The sequence below is a fragment of the Oryctolagus cuniculus genome, chromosome X, assembly GCF_964237555.1.
Source record: "Oryctolagus cuniculus chromosome X, mOryCun1.1, whole genome shotgun sequence".
Lineage (NCBI taxonomy): Eukaryota > Metazoa > Chordata > Mammalia > Lagomorpha > Leporidae > Oryctolagus > Oryctolagus cuniculus.
Window position 1 is genome coordinate 51,332,884 of NC_091453.1, and position 20,885 is coordinate 51,353,768.

The 20,885-nt window shown below is 42.3% G+C and overlaps 1 protein-coding gene across 3 annotated transcripts in view; it reads left to right on the forward strand.

Annotated features, from left to right (window-relative positions):
• Positions 1-396: 396 nt before the first annotated feature.
• Positions 397-20,885, forward strand: part of OGT (O-linked N-acetylglucosamine (GlcNAc) transferase) — a 44,874-nt gene continuing 24,385 nt past the window's right edge. Inside the window, exons 1-8 of one of the 3 annotated variants that reach the window (XM_002720103.5) lie at positions 397-737; positions 3,933-4,113; positions 4,982-5,225; positions 12,623-12,691; positions 15,909-16,025; positions 19,339-19,418; positions 20,280-20,475; positions 20,744-20,884. In XM_002720103.5, coding sequence (XP_002720149.1) covers positions 701-737; positions 3,933-4,113; positions 4,982-5,225; positions 12,623-12,691; positions 15,909-16,025; positions 19,339-19,418; positions 20,280-20,475; positions 20,744-20,884 — 1,065 coding nt within the window. In that variant the 5' untranslated portion in view covers positions 397-700. The remainder of the gene's footprint in view (positions 738-3,932; positions 4,114-4,981; positions 5,226-12,622; positions 12,692-15,908; positions 16,026-19,338; positions 19,419-20,279; positions 20,476-20,743; position 20,885) is intronic. The other 2 variants (XM_002720102.5, XM_070067122.1) reach the window with 2 other exon arrangements.

Here is a 20,885-nt window from a genome sequence, read left to right on the forward strand (position 1 = left end):
TGTCTCCCACCGTTTTTAAAGAACAGCTTGTCTTTGAAATACAGTCATTTAAATGTATTTGCTCAGAACTGGCCCATCAGCCTTGTAAATATTTTTTTTTGACTTGGATAAAGTTGCTTAAACTTTTGTGGACACCTTTGGCATTGCTGTTAAAATGTACTTCACTAGCTAGGTAACCAAGTGATACTACTTTGGCAAATATGTAACCAGTGAGTACATGGATATTTTTCACTCTTCCGCCTTACTCTCAAAAAGCACTTGAACAGTCCTGCCCCAGCGAGGGCTCTAACAGGGAGCCCGCTTGACAGGGTTGCTCGCATGCGCTGTCGGCACAATTCTGTTTGTCGCAATGGGCCTTGCGCGGAAGCTTACAGGAGGGCAAGTGACTTTGATTGTAGTCATTGGGTCTGTAGCTCTGGTTACGCGCTGCCTCCGCCGGGTACTTGATTGTAACAGAAAGTAGTTCCGGCCCGTGTTGTTTCGGCCGAGGAGCCTTCGCCGCCATTTCAAGACCGTGAGAGGTAGACGGCCAACCAGAGTTCCTAAGGTTCCAAGTCCGTAACTGCCGCCACCACTTAAGCCTTCCAAAATTCTGGTACGGCTGCTGCCCTCTTACTACTACCTCCAGAACCATTCTTGCCCGTAGTGGCGGCAGTGAGAGTCAGTTACCCCCTTTTTGCTCTCGCTCAAGAAGCTCCAGATGGCGTCTTCCGTGGGCAACGTGGCCGACAGCACAGGTACCGGTGTCCCGTTCTACCTTGTCAGACTCCCTTTTGGGGTCTCGCGCCGTCTTCTCCTCTCATCACTCCCTCCCTCCCTTCTAACCATCCCCATTGCATCAGTAGCAGCGCTGAGCTTTTCGTGGTCTGCTGACATCTCGAATTTTGTGCTGTCGTCTGCTCAAGTATTTCCTCTTTAGTGCTTGTTTGCTTTTTTTCTTGGTTTGTTTGTTGCCCTCCTTTAAATGTCCTAGCCCTTCACTCTCTCGGGATACTTCTCCTGCACGTGCGCGCTTAGAATGCCTTGGAATGGACTGCATTGGAATCCCTGCCCTTCCACTTTCCTTTGCAACCGGTTTCCCCCCCAGATTCCAGCCCGTAGCCCTCTCCTTTTTCCTCTCCACCTCCTCCTACAGCCCTTTGCACCTAGCCAGATTTCGTTCTTCTTTGCCGGTATAGGGCGGGGGTGCTATTCCGTTGTAACCGTATTCCCTCTTTGCATCACCCAAGGACTAGCAAAAGCTCGTCACTGTTATAAGTAACCTCCAGACGAGACACATTGGGCAGCTCCCCGCTGGGCAGCGCCTTTCCGGCTTTCTTTCGGTCGAGCGGTCCCAGTTTCGATTGGAAATTTCCAGGGATTCCCTTTGCCAGGGCCCAATTCCACCCGCTGCCCCCAGCCTGTATTTTCCCACCCTGTGATCCCTCTCCGCCCGCGAGGAACCACACCCTTTGCTTCGCGAGGTTTGCCAGCCCTTCGGGCCACTTCCTACCCCCGGGGGAGAAACCACCCCAATAGTGTTGCTTTGGCGCTGACCACCCTGCCCGCCCAATTCTCGCTTTGTGTTACTTTCACGATGTATTCTTCCGCCACCGCCGCCGCCGCCTCTGGGTCTTCCATTCCCATTCTTTAGCTCGGTATCTCTTTATTCATAGGGTGTATATATATATATATGTTTTTTTTTAAGTTTCCATCCCTGCTTGAAGAGTTTGTAAAGCAACTGGAGTGTAGCTGTACAATATACAAGGCTGTTGCCCTTTGAGACAATTCAGTTGCGAGCATTTGGTGCTAAAAATAAGAGAACAACCAAATTCTAGGAGTGTCCTTCGGCTGCCTTTCCATATTGAGGCTATTTGGGGCGTGCGGGGGTGGGGAATTGGACTGCGCTTCTAAGGTTTCCCACGAGGTTATTTCTTTTGGTTTTTCCTAGTTGAGATGGATCAAGGGTTTTAGTTCCTGTTTTGGACATTGTGTAGGAAGTAATAGGTGAATCTGTAATAGTATCTTAGTGGGAGTAATTAGTCTGAGCTCTCCGCGCTCCCCCATCGTGATTTTCTGAGATTTTAGATTCTGTTCCAGCTTGCCCTTTTCTATAAGTGTTAATTTTATTTGAGGAAGTTGGGTCAAGTGTTAAAATAGATGAGCGGCTCAAAAAGTGATCAACGTAACGTGTTAAAAATAAGGAGCTAGGAAATTCTAGGGACTTGTCTAAAATGTAATTTTCTAATTTCTAGTAGAGCTATACCACCCTCCCTCCCCCAATTTGGATGCAAGACTGTCTTGTTTGTGGTCAGATGTGCCTTCTGACAGGAAATTTACTTTGCTTTCCCGGTCTCCAGAACTCTCCTCAGCCTTAATGATTGGGGGAGCCAGGCTCAAATTTGATCATGTCACTGTGACCTTGGTAGAATTAAGTAATTTGTCCATGGTTTCGAATTCCACTCCTCTATCGAAAGTGTTGTGGTGAACGCCCAGTCCTGTATCACTGTTGTTTAAAGTATTTATTATTGAGCCTTAGGCAGTTTTTTTCCCATCTCTGGGCTTTAACTATATATACCCTCTATGTATCTGAATGAAGTCACAGCAAAGTGCTTTTGTTTGTTACTCATTCTGTTGTGCCTTATCAACTTTTATATTTGAGTGTCCCCCCCCCACCTTTTTTTAAACCATTGCAGTTGTAGGTAACTGCTTGGTTTACATAGGGTTGTTTGTAATAAAATCTTATAGTCAGTGCCAGAGCTTCTTGGAAAATGTTAGTGCTAAACTAGCATGGGTGGGATTTACCTAATTTAGTCTCCTTGTGAATTTGGAATGATAGAGGAGCAGTATAATCTTGGAGCTTTATTTAAAATGTTTGATGATCCCTTTAAATATTTTGGCTCTTGACAAATGAATACATCTTGTTTATCAGCTGTTTTAAAAATAGCACCTTGACTTTTAGTTTTTTTTTTTTCCCAATCTTAGGCTTGTTTCTGGTGTTGCTATTTTAAAACATTAAATTGTGAAAGATAGAAGCATATCAATATAATTTAAAGAGTAAGAAACATCTGGCGTTCCCACCTAGGTTAAGAGATAGTTACCAGGGCCGGCGCCGTGGCTCAATAGGCTAATCCTCCACCTTGCGGCGCCGGCACACCGGGTTCTAGTCCCGGTCGGGGCGCCGGATTCTGTCCCGGTTGCCCCTCTTCCAGGCCAGCTCTCTGCTATGGCCAGGGAGTGCAGTGGAGGATGGCCCAGGTGCTTGGGCCCTGCACCCCATGGGAGACCAGGAAAAGCACCTGGATCCTGGCTCCTGCCATCGGATCAGCGCGGTGCGCCGGCTGCAGCGGCGGCCATTGGAGGGTGAACCAACGGCAAAGGAAGACCTTTCTCTCTCTGTCTCTCTCTCTCACTGTCCACTCTGCCTGTCAAAAAAAAAAAAAAAAAAAAAAAAAAAAAAAAAAAAAAAGAGATAGTTACCAATACTCCGTCTCACAGAAATCCAACCTAAAACTTTGGACAAAGTATTAAGTTTCCCAGGAGATTATTCCGACATTATTAAATCTTTGTGACCTTTGCAACCACTTTTTCCCCCCAGTATGTTAAATAAGTTGTAAGGAATGATGTTTAGTGAATCTTTAGATACTACCTGTGTTTTATAATTTAAAAAGCACAAAAGTATTTTTTGTTATAAAATGTAATCTTATTTGGAAATAAATACTCCTATCAAGTTTGGGAAAGAAAGTATTAATGGATGAATTCTAAAAATGCCAATTCTGCACCTGATGTTAACTTGGGGCTATAAATAACGTGCAGAACACTCTAGTGCTTTACATAGTTTCAAGCATTTTCATCTTTAAGTTTAATATACCATATTTTTACATTTTTTTGTTTGCATTTCTAACTTTTTGTTTTCCCCCCTCCTTCCCTCAAATGTTTTGATGATTCTCCAGAACCAACGAAACGTATGCTTTCCTTCCAAGGGTTAGCTGAGTTGGCACATCGAGAATATCAGGCAGGAGATTTTGAGGCAGCTGAGAGACACTGCATGCAGCTCTGGAGACAAGAGCCAGACAATACTGGTGTGCTTTTATTACTTTCATCTATACACTTCCAGTGTCGAAGGCTGGACAGGTAGGAGATGTGGGGGTATCTGCTGGTGATTGCTGCCTCTGGGTGCTGAGCTTGAAAAATGATACTTAAATGTTTGAACCTGGAATTTTTCCATTACTGGGTATCAGCTGAGCCACCAACACACATCTGCTCTCTTGCTGACTTGTGACGTACCCAGCTGCCAGTTTTCCTCCCTACTTTTGTGTGGTGGTGGTTATATTGTCAGTATGACTAGGGACCTCTTCTAGATTTTTCCACCTGGCTCTGCTGCTTTCTAACTCTGTTCAGGCGATAAATTATTCTTAGTGTACGTCTGAGTATCCAGTCTCATCACTAAGACTTGTCAGCTTTAAGGACTGAGATGCTCAGAAATGATAGTGTGTATGTCGTAGGCAGTGTATATGTGGTTCAGGTTGCAAATGCTGTCATTAACTTGAGATGTATTGCTTTTAGCTAATCAGTTGTATCATCAAAAGGGAAAACTTTGTGTTCTTGTCTTTTTAATAAATTGTCATTCTGGCTTATTTAGACATTTGAAGATGTGCGTCATTAAATCTTAATCAACAAATGGAAAATGAGACTCATGCGCATAGCGTTTCATTCTTGATCTTAATGATCGTAAGTTGCAATGTGGTAGTTTGGTAATAAGACTAATAAGAATTGTATCTAGTAAGAAAAATTTGAAATTTTTGACATTTGAAATCTGGACTACTTCTACTTTTGAAAGACTTGCATAAATTTTCCTGCTATGAATTAGTTAAAAGGTAACATTGTTACATAATTACCAATAGCATAGGCTCTTCAGAAACTATTTAAGTCATATACGGGCCCTATCTTCTTTTCTGTATATAACACATACCCAAGCAGCAACACTTTTTGCCTTTTCCAGATCTGCTCACTTTAGCACTCTGGCAATTAAACAGAACCCTCTGCTAGCAGAAGCCTATTCGAATTTGGGGAACGTGTACAAGGAAAGAGGGCAATTGCAGGAGGCAATTGAACATTATCGACATGCCTTGCGTCTCAAACCTGATTTCATCGATGGTTATATTAACCTGGCAGCTGCATTAGTAGCAGCAGGCGACATGGAAGGGGCAGTACAAGCTTACGTCTCTGCTCTTCAGTACAATCCTGTGAGTAAAATTTTAATGGCTATTTTCCCTTCACAGAAACCCAGCAGCAGTTTGATACTAAGAGGCTTTTGCATGGAATAGTCAAGAGTTTAGAAATGTTTGTGTACTTCAAATGGTGAAATTGTTTTGACCTGGTCTAACCTATGTTTAAAAGAATCATTTTATATTGCAAGTTAAACTTAAAAAAAAAACCCTAAGAATTATTGTTATTGCATAATATTCTACATCAGGCTCTAAAAAAAAATTATTTGGGGCCAATGTTGTGGTGCAGTGGATTAAGCTGTTGCCTGCAACACTGGCATCCCATATGAGCAAGCAGTAGTTCCAGTTCTGGCTGCACCAGTTCCAATCCAACTCCCTGCTAATGTGCCTGGAAAGGCAGCAGAAGATGATGCAAATGCTTGGGCCCCTGCACCCATGTGGGAGACCTGGATGGAGTTCTATGCTCCTGGTTTAGGCCTGGCCCAGCCCTGGCTGTTGTGGCCATTTTGCAAGTGAACCAGCAGATGAAAGATCTAAGATCTATCTATCTATCTATCTTCCTGTCTGTCTGTCTTACCTATCTGTCCCTCCCTCCCTCCCTCTGTCCCTCTCTCCCTCTCCCCCCTCCCCCTTCCTGTCTCTCCCTCTCTCTCCCTCCTTCCCCCTCTCCCTCTCTCCTCCCTCCCCCTCTCTCCCTCCCTTTCTTTCCCCCCCTCCCTCCTCCTCTCTCTCCTCCTCCCCCTCTCCCTCTGTCCCTCCCTCCATCTCTTTTTTCTCTCTCCGGAACTCCGCCTTTCATATAAATAAATCTTTAAAAATTTTTTTTGAGAGGCAGAGTGAGCACATACAGCATGCTTCCCCCAGAACCAGGAGTTAGGAACTCGACCCAGATTTCCCACTTGAGTGGCAAGATCCCCATTACTTGGGTCATCGCTGCTGCCTCCCAGGGTCTGGATTAACGGTAGCTGGATCCAGGAGTTGGGGCCAAGAATCGAACCCAGGCATCCCAATGTGGGATATAGGTGTCTTAATCACTAGGCTAAATGCCTGCAGTCCTCCTATTAGCAATTTTTTTTATTATACTCATAAAGTAAATGGCATGTGAACCTTGTTTCTTTAAGCTGTTTTGATTAACTTTGGATAAGTTCTGATAGGCATTTGTAACAATTCATTGAATTTTATGGGATGATGGGTAAAGGGTCTTAATCTGTAATGTAAAATTATTAGGTGGCAATATATGGATTAGTAGATAGGAAAACTAGGTTCAAAATTTATTCCTCAATATTCTGTTCTCTTTTCTTTCAACGTAATTAGAAGTGGTGGAATTGAGGCGGTAGTGTGCACACCAGGCTTTTGATTGCTTCTTCAAATTTTTTTTTCCCTAAGATGCAGATGTGCTGTGGGGAGTGAGTCCCAGTTGGCAGACATTAAGTTCATACTGTGTTAGGGTCTCTGAAAGATACAAAAATGTAAGACTTGTCCTCAGAAATTTGATGTAGAGAAGGTAAGTGTAAATTTAAAAGGTAGTGAGGGGTTCTAAGGAATCCAGAAAGAGTTTAAGAATATATTCTTAAGCTTTGTTGTCTGCATTCAGTTTTGTAGCTACTCTGGAAACGGTTAATAGTTATAACTATTATAGCTACCATTTATTGAAAGTGTACTGTGTTCAAACATTGTGCTAACCACTCCAGATGATTGGTCTTACTTACTCCTCACAGTGATCCTTCAAATTGGTAGATGGGATTATTTCCAGTTTCTTTATCAATTTTTTTAGAAAACACAGAGTCAGATTATGTGACATTTTGGGGATCACCCAGCAAATAATGGTGAAGTGGATGTTAAAACCTCAGCCTGAATACCTTCAAAGAAAGTGTTGAAACAGAAAAAATTAAAAAGGGCATATTGTGCCCAGAGGGCACCTACCCTCAAAAGACAGCCCTTGAAAACAGTTTGCAAACCAGTCATATCCTGCTGTCCCTAAGTCCCCATTTTAGAGGTTAGGAAGCTGAGACTTAGTAATTTGCTTAAAGATCCAAAGTCATTACGACATCAGTTAACAATTTTTTTAGTTAATTTCGAGAGCTTATATTTTATAATTTGAGAGTTTATATTTTTTCTTCATTGCTTTTTAAAAAATTTATTTGAAAGACACAGTTACTGAGAGTTGTAGAGCCAGAGAGAGAGAGAGAGGTCTTCCATTTGCTAGTTCACTCCCCAATTGGCCACAAGGGCTGGAGCTGCGCCGATCCGGAGCCAGGAGCATCTTCCAGGTTTCCCATGTGGGTGCAGGGGCCCAAGCACGTGAGCCATCTTCCACTGCTTTCCCAGGCCATAGCAGAGAGCTAGATTGGAAGAGGAGCAGCCAGGACTAGAACCCATGCCCATATAGGATGCTGGTACCGCAGGTGGAGGATCAACCTACTATGCCATGGCGCTGGCCCCTTATTCATTGCTTTTTTTATGGATATAGTGAACAGTCACAGTTACCATTCTTGGTAATGAAATGATTTTCTTAGGTATCCTTTCAGAGATACTCTGTGTAGTTTGTGTAAATTTGAGTGGCTTTTGTAATTTTTACTGCAGTACTATCTAGCTAGTTACTCACAGAAAGTTCTAGGGAATCTTATGTGCTGCCACAGTGCTTAAACCGTTATTACCAAGACCCAGGGCTCACCTGTGTACCCAGTTTGTTAAAGTAGTTCTTTCCCTTCATTAATCAGGGCTGCTTCCGTCTTTCACTTGTTGATTGAGTGTGAATGTCCTTGTGCCCTCTTGCCAACCAGTGGTCTTGATTAACTTTAGCTTAGGTTTTCAGTTGCCTGTACGTGTAGCAGAGCGGTCATTGCTGTTGACAATATTCCGAACTATAGGACTATATTAAGGGAAGAAGAAAGTGGGAGACAGAACCATGCTAATTAACATCTAACCTGTTAACAGGAAGCTGATCATTGTGCCCTACCAAAGAAGTGAGATACAGTATTAAAATAAATCATTAATTACCTCTTGAAGACACTGAACAGCCTCATAGTCCCACCTAGTTTTATGTTTAATCTGTTGCTTTATTTCTGTTTTTACCAGAAAGAGTAAAATGGGATTGTACAAACTCCCTTGATTTCTAATTATACCACGGTGATTCTGTTTTATTTCAGGATATCTAGTCTTAACTAGATTTTAACTCCCTGTCAGATGCTTGTTGTCAATTCAATACTGACAGAATCTTGAGTCTGTTCCTTACCTGTGTTCTTGTTGACAGTGTTTAAATGCCTCATGCATCGTGGGCCTGAATCATAGGGTTATTTTGGTTTTGCAGCAGTGAAAAGGTGAAATGTTAAGGTAGTATTTATCTTTTTAAGTTAATAGGTCTACGTAGAAGTTACTCCCTGTGACTTGATTCTAGAAATTACCTCTAAACCGTAGAGCTGTTTCATGTTTTTACATTCTGTATTGTCTTCTGTAACACTGGATGGTTTAAAACTGTTGCTAAAATTTTAGTCTTTTCGAAGATGCTGTTGCTGCTGGTGTGTTTTCACATGATGGCTCAGTACAGTTACCCATACTCAGCAATTGCTTTCATGATGAGCATAAAATTGTCCTGTCTAGAGCAACTGTTTCTGAATCTATAGGTTGTTGAGCCATTGCTTCTGCTTGGATTGTGGATGCACAGCACTGAGAGCTGCTGTTGTCCTGCCCATCATGTGTTAACTGTCACATTATTTATTACTGTCATGAGCCTCACATCCACAGCTGAACTGTAGAAAACCCATGTACTTCTTTTCCTCTCTGTTCTGCTTTTTGTTAAGGTTATCTTGTAAATGTCACATTTAAATGTTTGCCTGCTTATTGTGTGTACAGTGCTTTGTTAAGTTTGGGTAAAGTTTTGGGCTATAATATGAGACAGGACCTGACTTATAAAGGAAAAAAATGTGTAAGTTCCTCAGATGATTATTGTTGGAGAGTATTAATCAGGCGATTTCTTCGAGTGGGTGCTTATAACCTAAGCATTCTGTAGGAAGGTAAATAGCAAGTAGACTTCCTTGGCTGAAGTGGTGAGTCAAGTAGTAACAAGAAGTGAGTGTAGTAGAAGAGAGTCAATTGGAAGGTTTAAAGAATAGAGAGGCTGAGGAGTCTGAATTTAATTTGAGAGGCCATTGAGAACTACCATAGGTTTCTTATCTATCTCATTTTACTTCACTTTATATATGGTACATAAATGTTAAAGGTGGCAGCAAGGGGGTCGCTGTAGGAGGAAAGACAGGAAATGGATGTGATTTTAGGAAGGGTAGTTATATAGGAAAATCTTATTTTCTTCTTATGATTTTCCTTGTTTACAAGGCCCTTTTCTGTTAAAACTGTATTCAACCTTCATGATCCAGCTTAAACTTCTCCTTTGTGCTCATCTTTTTCACTAAAATTCTTAAAACACTATGTGGGCATTTGGTATATGCATACCTTGTCTTTCCATATACATTGTAAGCCCCTTAATAATGAGGACTCTGTTAAATTTCTTTTCCTTCTAGTCCCAGGCATATTGTTGACTAAAGATTTGCATGAAAGGTATTAACTTGGGATGGGTAGGATGGGCTAGGTTTGAGAAATGTGATTCTCTTAGCAGGTACAGTTTTGATTTGACAGGTGAAGCAGAATTTGATGTGTTTTTTTTTTTTTTAAAGATTTATTTATTTGAAAGAGTTAGAGAGAGAGAGGGGAGTAGGGGAGGGAGAGCTCCCATCTGCTGGTTCACTCCCCATATGCCTGCAGTGGTGCTGGAACAGGGCCGAGAATGAAGCCAGGAGCTTCTTGCAGGTCTCTTAAATGGGTGCAGGGGCCCGAGTGCTTAGCAGGGAGCTGGATTGGAAGTGGAGCAGCTAGTACTTGAACCTCTGCCCATATGGGATACTGGTGTCCCTGGTCATGGCTTAACCTACTACGTCACAGCGTTGGCCCCATCATAGGTTTTGGATTTTGGGGAGAATGGTGGTATCCTTGTATTTTTTAAAAAATATTTTATTTATTTATTTGAAAGGCAAAGTTACCGAGAGGCAGAGGCAGACAGAGGTCTTCCATTTGCTGGTTCACTCCCCAAGTGGCTGCAGTGGGCAGAGCTGGGCCAGTCTGAAGCCAGGAGCCGGGAGCTTCTTCCAGGCCTCACATGTGAGCCCAGGGGCCCAAAGACTTGGGCCATCTTCCACTGCATTTCCAGGCCATAGCAGAGAGCTGGATGGGAAGTGGAGCACCCGAGCCTCGAAGTGGCACGCATATGGGATGCTGGCACTGCGGGTGTCAGCTTTACCTGCTACACCACAGTGCTGGCCCCAAGTATTTTAACTGTGGGTATTTTGTTAACTTGATTTAGTATGCTGTAATGGACCCAGATGATATAACTGAATCTATAGATAGGTATACTTTCAGAACTTGGATAACATCCATCCAAGAGCTTTATAGAAACTAGAGGGTAAAATTATGCAACAGTTGGCTAAAATGTATAGTCAATTATGGTCATTGTTGGAGAATTATTGCAAGACTTCTGATTATTATGGCTCAGAAAAGGCCTAGGGGTTGGTAAAAGTCCAAAGATAGAACTGTAATTATCAAGTAGTAGATTGGATTATTCAGTCAGTCTGCCAAAACAGAGGGCTAACCCTTAAAGTTTAGGGGAAAAAGAGCTGTAGAAAATAGCAAGATTATAGTTTCATTACTTCTGAGAGTATAAATAGGGTTAAAAAGTACGTATTAGGGTGTGGGTGTTTGGTGCAGCAGTTAAGATGCTGCTTGAGATGCCCACATACCATATTGGAGTGCGTGGGTTCAAGGCCCAGCTCTGCTTCCTGTTCCAGCTTCCTACTAATGTGAGTTCGTGTTACCTACGTGGGTGACTCGGATTGAGTGCTCAGCTCCTGACTTGTGCCTGGCTCAGCTTGGATTTTGGGGGGCATTTGGGGTGGGAAGCAGCAGATGGGAGAGTTCTATGTCTTTTTTTTGTCTCTGTCTGCCTTTCAAATAAATAAATTTAACAAAAGTGCTTATTACACTAATTGGAGGAGGGTAAGTTTATAATATAATATTAGTAGTACCTGTGATGGTGTTTTGAGGATTAGAATTGACTTTTTGTGCTTGAGATTGTGGGAGACAACCAGACTCTCCCACAACAATGGTCATTGCTTGAGGGACAGCAGTAAGTCCGGCAGGTAGGGAGCTGACCTGCTACACCTACCGTGAGTGTGAGTGTTCTGTGGCAGCCTGTATTTTGTTGGCAGACTTTTGGGTTTGCCTTAATGGATGATAATATATAACCACAAAAGCTGTTGATCAGTAAAATTAATCAACTGGTTCTGGAAACCATAATACAGTGGCAGGGAGAATAATATACATGAGGATTCTTTGGCACAGTTGACAAAATTTCACTTTCTAGGACTTAATTTAAGGCTTTCACCCACAGAGCAGTTTGGAACGATAAGCATGCTTCCGATTGCCATTATCTCTGCTTGTTGACTGATACATTCTACCGACAAAGGCAAACTAGGGCAAATAAAATTTGAGCTTGCTGTTCTAATGAGTGTCTCACACTGATGAACGGACGGCTGAGTCAGATGACTAGCACCACCATTGAGCTGCTAATAAAAAGCAGAGTCAACGGCTTTTCATTATTCACCCACTCAACTCTAATGGTACTTAATACTAATGAGGAATCTAGTGGCAGGTGCCAGGACTGAGGCTTTGGTTGGATGGTAATCCTTCGGCACAAACATGAAGTGAAGTCAAGGTTTCTGAATATGCCTGGCACCCTAAGGGTAGGTTTGCTTGTAGGTAATCACGTGCTAAATAGAGTACTGTTTTTCTGCTGTGGAAAATTTTCAGCCCTTGTTACTGGAGTGATTCATCAGAACCTTGAATAAAACAGTTGAATAAGTGTTTTTTGCTTGCTTGCTTGCTTGCTTGTTTGAAATTACTGACATTTGGAAATAGGAGACACTTTAGTAAGGTCCCAGTGTCTTTTTGTCTGGAACTGGTAGGGCCAAATCCTTTTCAACATTTCAGATTTCTTTGGATTTTAGAAAGCTAAGTATGCCATACGTAAAACTCTCCATCAGATCTGGAGCAGTACCTTACAGTAAAAGACACTTTATAATTTTGCAGCAAAAGACAGGAGTATTCATACTAGGTGAGATGTGCAGGCACATTCTATAAATAGCTTCTTGTCAGTTCGGATCAGGTTTACCCAGCACATGAGTATTTGGAACTTTCCGGGGTTTGGAATTGCGGATGGCAGATGGTGGTCATGCACTTGAGTTGGTCAGGCAGCATTTTTACTTGCACGAAGACAATTGCGGGGAGCCAGGTACATAAAAGTGATTACAAGATCGTTTTGATTCACGAAGCAGAGTATAATTAATGACGGTGTGTCTCTGGGCTTCTAGGATTTGTACTGTGTTCGCAGTGACCTGGGGAACCTGCTCAAAGCCCTGGGTCGCTTGGAAGAAGCCAAGGTAGGTGTTTGATAAAACACACTTACACATCAGTGTTAAGGAAACTTGTCCTTTTTGCCAAGTCTTCAACTCTTCATTGAGCTATCTTCACAAAACAGTCCTATGAAACTGAGGAAAACTGACGGCATGACTCGCCTCAGACTAGAGCAGGGCCAGCCTTTGGCGTATCTGTTCTAAATCTGGGGATAAAGCAAGACCCTGAACATTGTGGAGCCTTTCTGCTGAGCTAGATCAACTTTATAACAATGGGCTCCGTCATGATCTTATGTGGGAATAAATAACATTCCTTCAAATCTGAGGCTTGCCTGCTGGTGACAAGCAGAGCGCCTGTGGTTTGGCTCAAGACTCCTATATGATGCAGGTGCCATTGAAAATGCTGCTCTTCTAAGTCCTTTGTGGCTTGTAAGTGGAGAAGAATTTCATCCAAATGTTACCCTGTAATACTGGCATTTAAAATTCTTATTTAACCTTCCTCCCTTCATCTTCCTCACCCTTTTTACAGTGGAAGAAAGGCTGTTAAAATGATTGTAAATTGATAATTGGAAAATCCTGCCCCTTGTCCTCATTCCCTCCCCCCAAGTTCCTTTTTCCTCTTCCAATTCTAGTTGTCTACCTTCTTTTCTCCCTTACTTCCTTCTTTATTCCTCCCCACCCCACCTCCTGAAAACAAAAAGTCAGAAGGACAAAGCTGGTTTGTTTGGGAAATGGACTGATCGAAAGAAAACTTGCCAAAGTGGAAAGGTGGCTTTTAGCATTCTGTGTTTCCAAATAATGAATTTGAACACCAGGTTGGGTTAATTAAAGCTTTTGGTATCATTTAAAATTAAATTTATAAATGCAGTTGTCTTGTTACAAGCCACCTTACGCAACCGCGCTGCAGGGGTGAGGAGTGGGGAGAAACCAGAATGCTTCTGAAACTCCCACCTGTTGCTCTGAGCCCCACGCGCATGCTAATGCGTGGAGTGTATGCGCAGCGTAGCTGTCTGTTTGACTGCTTCATCCAGGGAGGGAGAAGGCTTTTCAGCACCAGCTAATGCTAAAAGGCACTAGTTTTCAGTGCATAGCTCTCATAAATTCTGCTGACACTTTGGATTAACCTTATGTAGGTTTCCAGCTACTGAATTGTAATTGATTTCAATCTTAGCTGATGAATCTAATTGGTAATTTAGAGAACAAATATTTGATAAGCTCCTATTAATTGTCACCCCACCAAGCGGACAGCTAACATGAATTGCACTTCACTGCAGCTTTAGAGATCGGTTTAGGCTGAGACATTGCGCCTGCCTTAGGTTGCTGACTTCTTTATTTCAGAGCTCTGGAGACACCTAGTTTGAAAAATGTTATTCTGTTTTTTTGTGAGAACTTAGTAAACAAGAAAATACTCTTGAGTGAAATGCAATGTATTTCTTTTGTAATCAGTGCATTTGAAAATTCAAGCCAGCATATTCCTAGTAGTTGGAAGCAAAATTAAGTTGTCTTTGTAGAAAACGAAGAGCCTTTCTTCCAGCAAAAATCCCTGCTGTATGCAATAGCCCTGATTAACCCTCTCCCTTCTGCATGTTTCCCATGTTACAGACTTGAGACTGTCCTCATTCCCATATGTAATAGACATCCAAAGAATTTCAATTGCTTTGTTGAACTTTTACTAATGATCTTGTTTTTATTTTCTCTCTTGTTTTTGGTTTTTCACCATTGATATTGTATTTAGAAGGTTTCAGGTGGGTGAAACCTCCTATTCCATGCGTAAGGTGCCTCGCTGAAGGGAGCTCGAGGCCTGGATCTAGGGCAGACACACAACCTCCTCCTCCTCTTCCAGCAAGGAACGCACCGAAAAGTCACATGATGAGAAATATGGTAACGGGTTTGTAACTGCCACAGCAAAACAATTTGCCTCCATGCCTGAATCTTCTGTCTTGTGGCTTCAGAAACAGCTTAAAATGATTTTATTTACAAGCAAGTTATGTAAGAGAATGTTTTATACTATAGCCACAATTCTGTCAAAAATAAGTAAAAGTTAATTAAGATATTAAAATTATTAGAGATAATTTACTAGTAAAAGCTTCTAACTCTTCTTGTTGTTCATTTTTTTTTCCTTTTTTCTTCTTTGTTTGGATTGCAGCATTCTGCTCTTCTGATGATGCGCTGTGACCCTGCAGTAGCGCAAAGGCTGCGCAGCGTTAATGCGCATTGCGTGCGAATGAGCCCCTGTGAACGGTTGACTAGATGAGTAATCTGATTGACTGGCTCCCTGAGTCCTATTCTGTAGCCGTTTTGGATAAAATTGGGTTTTAACATACCTCGAGTCCAACTAATCTCATTAAACAAATATTCTCTGTGGGCCTGTCTAGTAGATTAATGGATCTGGTTGGCCGTTTGCTGCGTCTAGGGGTGTTCTATGTAGCGCAGCAGTTCGCAGCGATTGCGCAGTGCGATGCTGTTAGGTTGCGCAAGCGATGTTTGCGCTCGCATTACAGGGACCTCAACCTAGGTGCAGTCCTGTCATGTGAGGTTTCAGCTTCAGTCCTCCTTGGCAGACAGGGCATCGTGACGACGTAACTGACAAGCCTGCCTTTAGGATACCCCACTCGGCAGAAAAACGGTTTTCTCCTCAGTAGCACAGTTCTGATGTTAGTGAGGAACATTTTGCTGAGAGCAGCATTTCCCAAAATGTGTTTCATAGTATTTTAAGAAACGCTCGATGAAAGAAGAGTTCCATGGTCAACTAAATTCAGGGAATCCTATAAATACTATTAGAGGCTTATGGAAGACCGGTAGCAGAGAAACCTGTTTGCTGATCTCCTAATTTATTTGATCATGAAATCCTTTTTTGCCTTGTGATACCTCTGGTAATACCTGGTAGAACACACTTTAGGAAATGGTGAGAGTAGGAAACTTGGGCTTGAGTGGTGCCCCCTAGCGATCACTTGAAGACATACTAGCCCTTAGGTGTTTATCATTGATCATTGTTTGGCAGAACTGAACATGGTGGTTTGCACTTGGGTTCTGGTGGCGCAGGCGCAGGAGCAGCCAGCTGTGGCAGCGCATTAGTTTTGGCGCAAGCGAGCCTATGCTGCAGGGTCACTTTTGACTGGTCAGAGAAGGAATAATGATATCACCTTCTTTCCCCCTCCCCAATCTTTTTTTTTTCCCCTTTAAAATTTTCCCCTTTCCCTTTACCTTCTTCCCCTCCCATCTTCTTTCATTAACCCCTCCTAAGGCCTGTTATTTGAAAGCAATTGAGACGCAACCAAACTTCGCAGTAGCTTGGAGTAATCTTGGCTGTGTTTTCAATGCACAAGGGGAGATTTGGCTTGCAATTCATCACTTTGAAAAAGTGAGTAATCAGACTGATCATTAGTGTTTTTTAAATGCTTATAATATGTTTAGAGTGTTTTTACTAGAACTAAATAGTAGGTCTTTGTTTCTCTGACATTGTGGTATTTGTTGGGTAGTATATGGTATGGCAGGCTCAGTTTAGCTTTGAGAATGTACCTTGGTAATTAAAAGTTTTTGTTTGTTTATTATTTAAAGAATTTTTAAAAAATTTATTGATTTGAAAGGCCGAGAGGCAGACAGAGATCTTCCATCTGCTGGCTCACTCCCTGAATGGTTGTAACGGTTGAAGCCAGGAGCCTGGAACTCCACTGAGGTGTCTTGCATGGATGGCAGGGGCACCAAGCACTTGGGCCATCTTCCTCTGCTTTTCCCAGATCCATGAGTAGGGAGCAGGATCTAAAGTGGAGCAACTGGGACTCTCAAACTGGCACTCATGGGATACTGGCTTCACAAAAAGTGACTTAAAGCTGCTATGCCACAATGCTGGTCCCAGGTGTTTTTTGTTTTTTAAAGATTTATTTATTTATTTGAAAGTCAGAGTTACACAGAGAGAGAAGGAGAGGAAGAGAGAGAGTCTTCACTTGCTGGTTCACTCCCCAATAGGCTGCAATGGCTGGAGCTGCATGGATCCAAAGCCAGGAGCTTCTCCACATGGGTGCGGGGACCCAGGGACTCAGGCCATCTTCTGTTGCTTTCCCACGCCATAGCAGAGAGCGGGATCAGAAGTGGAGCAGCTGAGACTTGAACCGGTGCTCATATGGGATGCTGACACTGCAGGTGGAAGCTTTACCTGCTATGCCACAGCGCTGGCTCCCCCAGGTGTTTTTCAAGTGGGCAGCTTTACCTTAAAAGAAGTCCTTGGGCCCCTGTACCCACATGGGACACCTGGAAGAAGCTCCTGGCTCCTGGCTTGGGATCAGCTCAGCTCCGGTTGTTGGGGTCATTTGCAGAGTGAACCAGCGGATGGAAGACCTTTCTCTATTTTCTGGCACTACCTCTCTCTGTAACTTTTATCTTTGAAATAAATAATTCTTTTCAAAAAAGGTGAGTTTCTAAATCAAAAAGCTGATTCTGCCTCTGGAGCAGAAAATGTAAAATTTGCCTGGAATATTTTGTCATACCAGAAAACAAGGAAGCTGTAATATATTACTTTGATTGTGTCTGAAGAATTCAGGAAGCAGCTTGATGAGGTTCCCACTGGCTAAGGATGGGACTGGAGCATCAATAGGAATAAGAACTAAAAAATACATTAAAGCTTATCAGATATGTTTAGGTCCATGAATTCATAATCACACTAAAAATATTGTTCACCTTTGGAGAATGATAAGTAACAACTCATAAAAACTGGTTGAAAAAAGAATAATGAATATTTTGAGAAGCTCCATACTGTTTACTACAATGGCTGTACCAGTTTACATTCCTATCATTAGTGTACAGGGGTTTCCTTTAATCTATATCTCACCAGTGCTTATAGTGTCCTTTTGATGACAGCTATTCTAACAGGTGTGAGGTCATTTGTGTCTCCATGATTAATAAGATAAACATTTACTTTCAAAGGATTTATTTACTTTGAAAGAGTTACAGAGATAGACACTGGGGAGAGGGAGAGAGATCTTCGATCCACCGCTTTACTTCCTAAATGGCTGCAATGGGGCTGGCCAGGCTGAAGTCAGGAGCCTAGAATCTGGGTCTCTCACGTGAGTGGTAGGAGCCCAAGTACTCCGGCCATCTTCTGCTGCCTTCCCAGGCACATTAGCATAGAGCTGGATTGGAAGTGGAGCAGCTAGGACTCGAACCTGTGCCCATATGGAATGCTGGTGTTATAAGCAGTGGCTTAACCTGCTGTGCTATAACACTGGCCCCAATTATCTTTTCTGAGAAATGTCTGTTAAGACACTTTGCCCAGTTTTTTTTTAATTAATTTATTTGAAAGTCAGAGGTAAAGAGACTAGAAGAGGCAGAGAGACAGAGAGATCGATCTTCCATCCACTGGTTCATTCCCCAGATGGCCACAGCAGCCAAGGCTGGGCCAGGCTGAAGCCAAGAGTTGGGAGATTTTTGCTGATCTCCCACATGGATGCAGGGGCTCAAAGACTTTGGCCATATTTTGCTGCTTTCCCAGGCACATTAGCAGGGAGCTGGATTGGAAGTGGAGCAGCCAGGATTGGAATTGGTATCACAAGTGGTAGCTTAAAAAAGATTTGATTTGGGGCCGGCGCTGGGCATAGTAGGTAAAGCTGCCGCCTGCAGTGCTGGCATCCCCTATGGGCGCCAGTTCGAGTCCTGGCTGTTCCACTTCTGATCTAGCTCTCTGCTGTGGCCTGGGAAAGCAGTAGAAGGGGGCCCAAGAGCCCCTGCACCTGGGTGAGAGACCCAGAAGAAGCTCCTGGCTCCTGGCTCCTGGCTCCCGGCTTCAGATCAGCGCAGCTCTGGCCGTTGCAGCCAGTTGGGGAGTGAACCAGCGGATGGAAGACCTCCCTCTGCCTCTGCCTCTGCCTCTCTGTGTAACTCTGACTGAAAGATTTATTTATTTGAAAGGCAGAGTTTGAGGGGGGAGGGAAGAGGGAGATATCCATCTTCTATCTGCTGGTTCACTCCCCAAATGTATGCAGTGGCCAGACTAAAACCAGTGGGTCAGGCCAAAACTAGAGGTGCCAGGAACTTCATCTGGGTCTCTGACGTGGATGACAGGGCCCCAAGTACTTGACCATCATCTGCTGCCTTCCTAGGCACGTTAGCAGAAAGCTGGGTCAGAGGTGGAGCTGGTGGGACTCCAACTAGCACTCAGATATGGGATATTGGCATCATAAGTGATAAGTTAACCCACAGAGCCACAGTGCCAGCCCCTCAAAAGCATTCTTGTCCCTGAGATACATATTGAAATATTTTCAAGTGGAATGATATGTTTTAGAATTGTGTCAAATGATATGGGAGGGGAGAGTAGCAGATTGGAATATATATTAAATGTGATTGAATATGATTTATGAATTGTTGAAGATACGGGCTTGGGAGGTTGCAATGTTTCTTTTGCTTTTGTATGAAAATTTCTGACTCAGTAAAATTGAAGCAGACTCAAATTTTTAATTTTTCCCTTCAGGATCCATTTTCTTCATGAGAACATGAGTTTTGTTAAGTTATTTTGATAACACTGAGGTTTGTAAATAATAAGAAGGTACTAAATAATCAGACTTTAAAATAAGGTTTACTTATATTAGAAAGTTAATTGGAGGTCTAAAATGACCTTAGAATAAAATTATAAGTTAATCTAGCAAAGTCTTAACTTCTCTAAGTAATTGTTCTGTACTTTTTAGGCTGTCACCCTTGATCCAAATTTTCTGGATGCATATATCAATTTAGGAAATGTCTTGAAAGAGGCACGTATTTTTGACAGGTGAGAGAGTATTCTATTTGATAAATTCTCGAGTCTTCATTATTTTGAAATTATGACAATGATGGCTGAAATGTTTTTTTCTAGTATGTTTTTCCATGCTTTGTGATGTCTGCTGTGTTACCTTTTATTTATAGATATCAGTGCCTGAGTTTTCTTTGTTGGCTCTCATAGCCATCGCTCATCTCATTGAGAGTTCAATTGAAATTCCCTTGATTGTTAAACTATTGAAATGCTGATCTCTTAGACTGTTATTCCTTTTTTTTTTTTAAAAAAAAGATTGATTTATTTACTTAAGAATTACAGAGAGAGAGGGAGAGACAGAGATCTTCCATCTGCTGGTTCACTCCCCAGATGACTGCAACAGCTAGAGCTGGACTAGGCCGAAGCCAGGAACTTTATATCTGAGTCTCCTACATGGGTGCAGGAGCCCAAAGACTTGGGCTATCTTCTGCTTTCCCAGGCCATTAGCAGAGAGCTGGATTGGAAGTGGAGTAGCCAGGACTCAAACCAGTACCAATAAAGGATGGCAGACTTCTCAGGTGGTGGCTTTACCTGCTATGCCACAATGCTTGCCCCTAAATTATTCCTTTGATCTGATTCAGAAAGCTACATAAATCCTGACCTTTTGTTGTCAAAGCATAGCCTGTTTCTTACATGGGAATAGATAACATATCTTAGTGTAAGACTACCTTTTATGAAGATGGGATTTTGGTTTGAGGTATAGTATAGAATAGATTAATTATAATTAATTATATGTTTTGGTATAGTATAGCCTGAATTAATTGTAACAAAGCATTGATTAAAGATTAGTTGCATTTTGTGTGTGTGTGTGTGTGTGTTTTTTATTTTTGTTTTTTACAGAGCTGTGGCTGCTTATCTTCGCGCCCTAAGCTTGAGTCCAAATCATGCAGTGGTGCACGGCAACCTGGCTTGTGTGTACTATGAGCAAGGCCTGATAGATCTGGCAATAGATACCTACAGGCGAGCTATTGAACTGCAACCACATTTCCCTGATGCTTATTGCAACCTAGCCAATGCTCTCAAAGAGAAGGGCAGTGTAAGGATTTTTACTCAGTCTATTTCTTTGTTATCTGGTAGGATTAAGAAAGTTTTTTTGTACATATTGTAATTGAGTACTGATATGGTTATATTGATCTGCTTTGGAGTTTTGGTTGATGGGAAGAATATTGGAAAATACCCATTTGCTGGAGTATTATCAGCTGTTAGGCTTTACTAGGCAATTGTAAAAATTGCTAAAACAGTATATCAGTGGTAGCTGTATGATTCTTCTGCATAGTGTTTGAATAGTTTGTTTTGTTTTCTAGGTTGCTGAAGCAGAGGATTGTTATAATACCGCACTCCGTCTGTGTCCCACCCATGCTGACTCTCTGAATAATCTAGCGAATATCAAGCGAGAACAGGGAAACATTGAAGAGGCAGTTCGCTTGTATCGTAAAGCATTAGAAG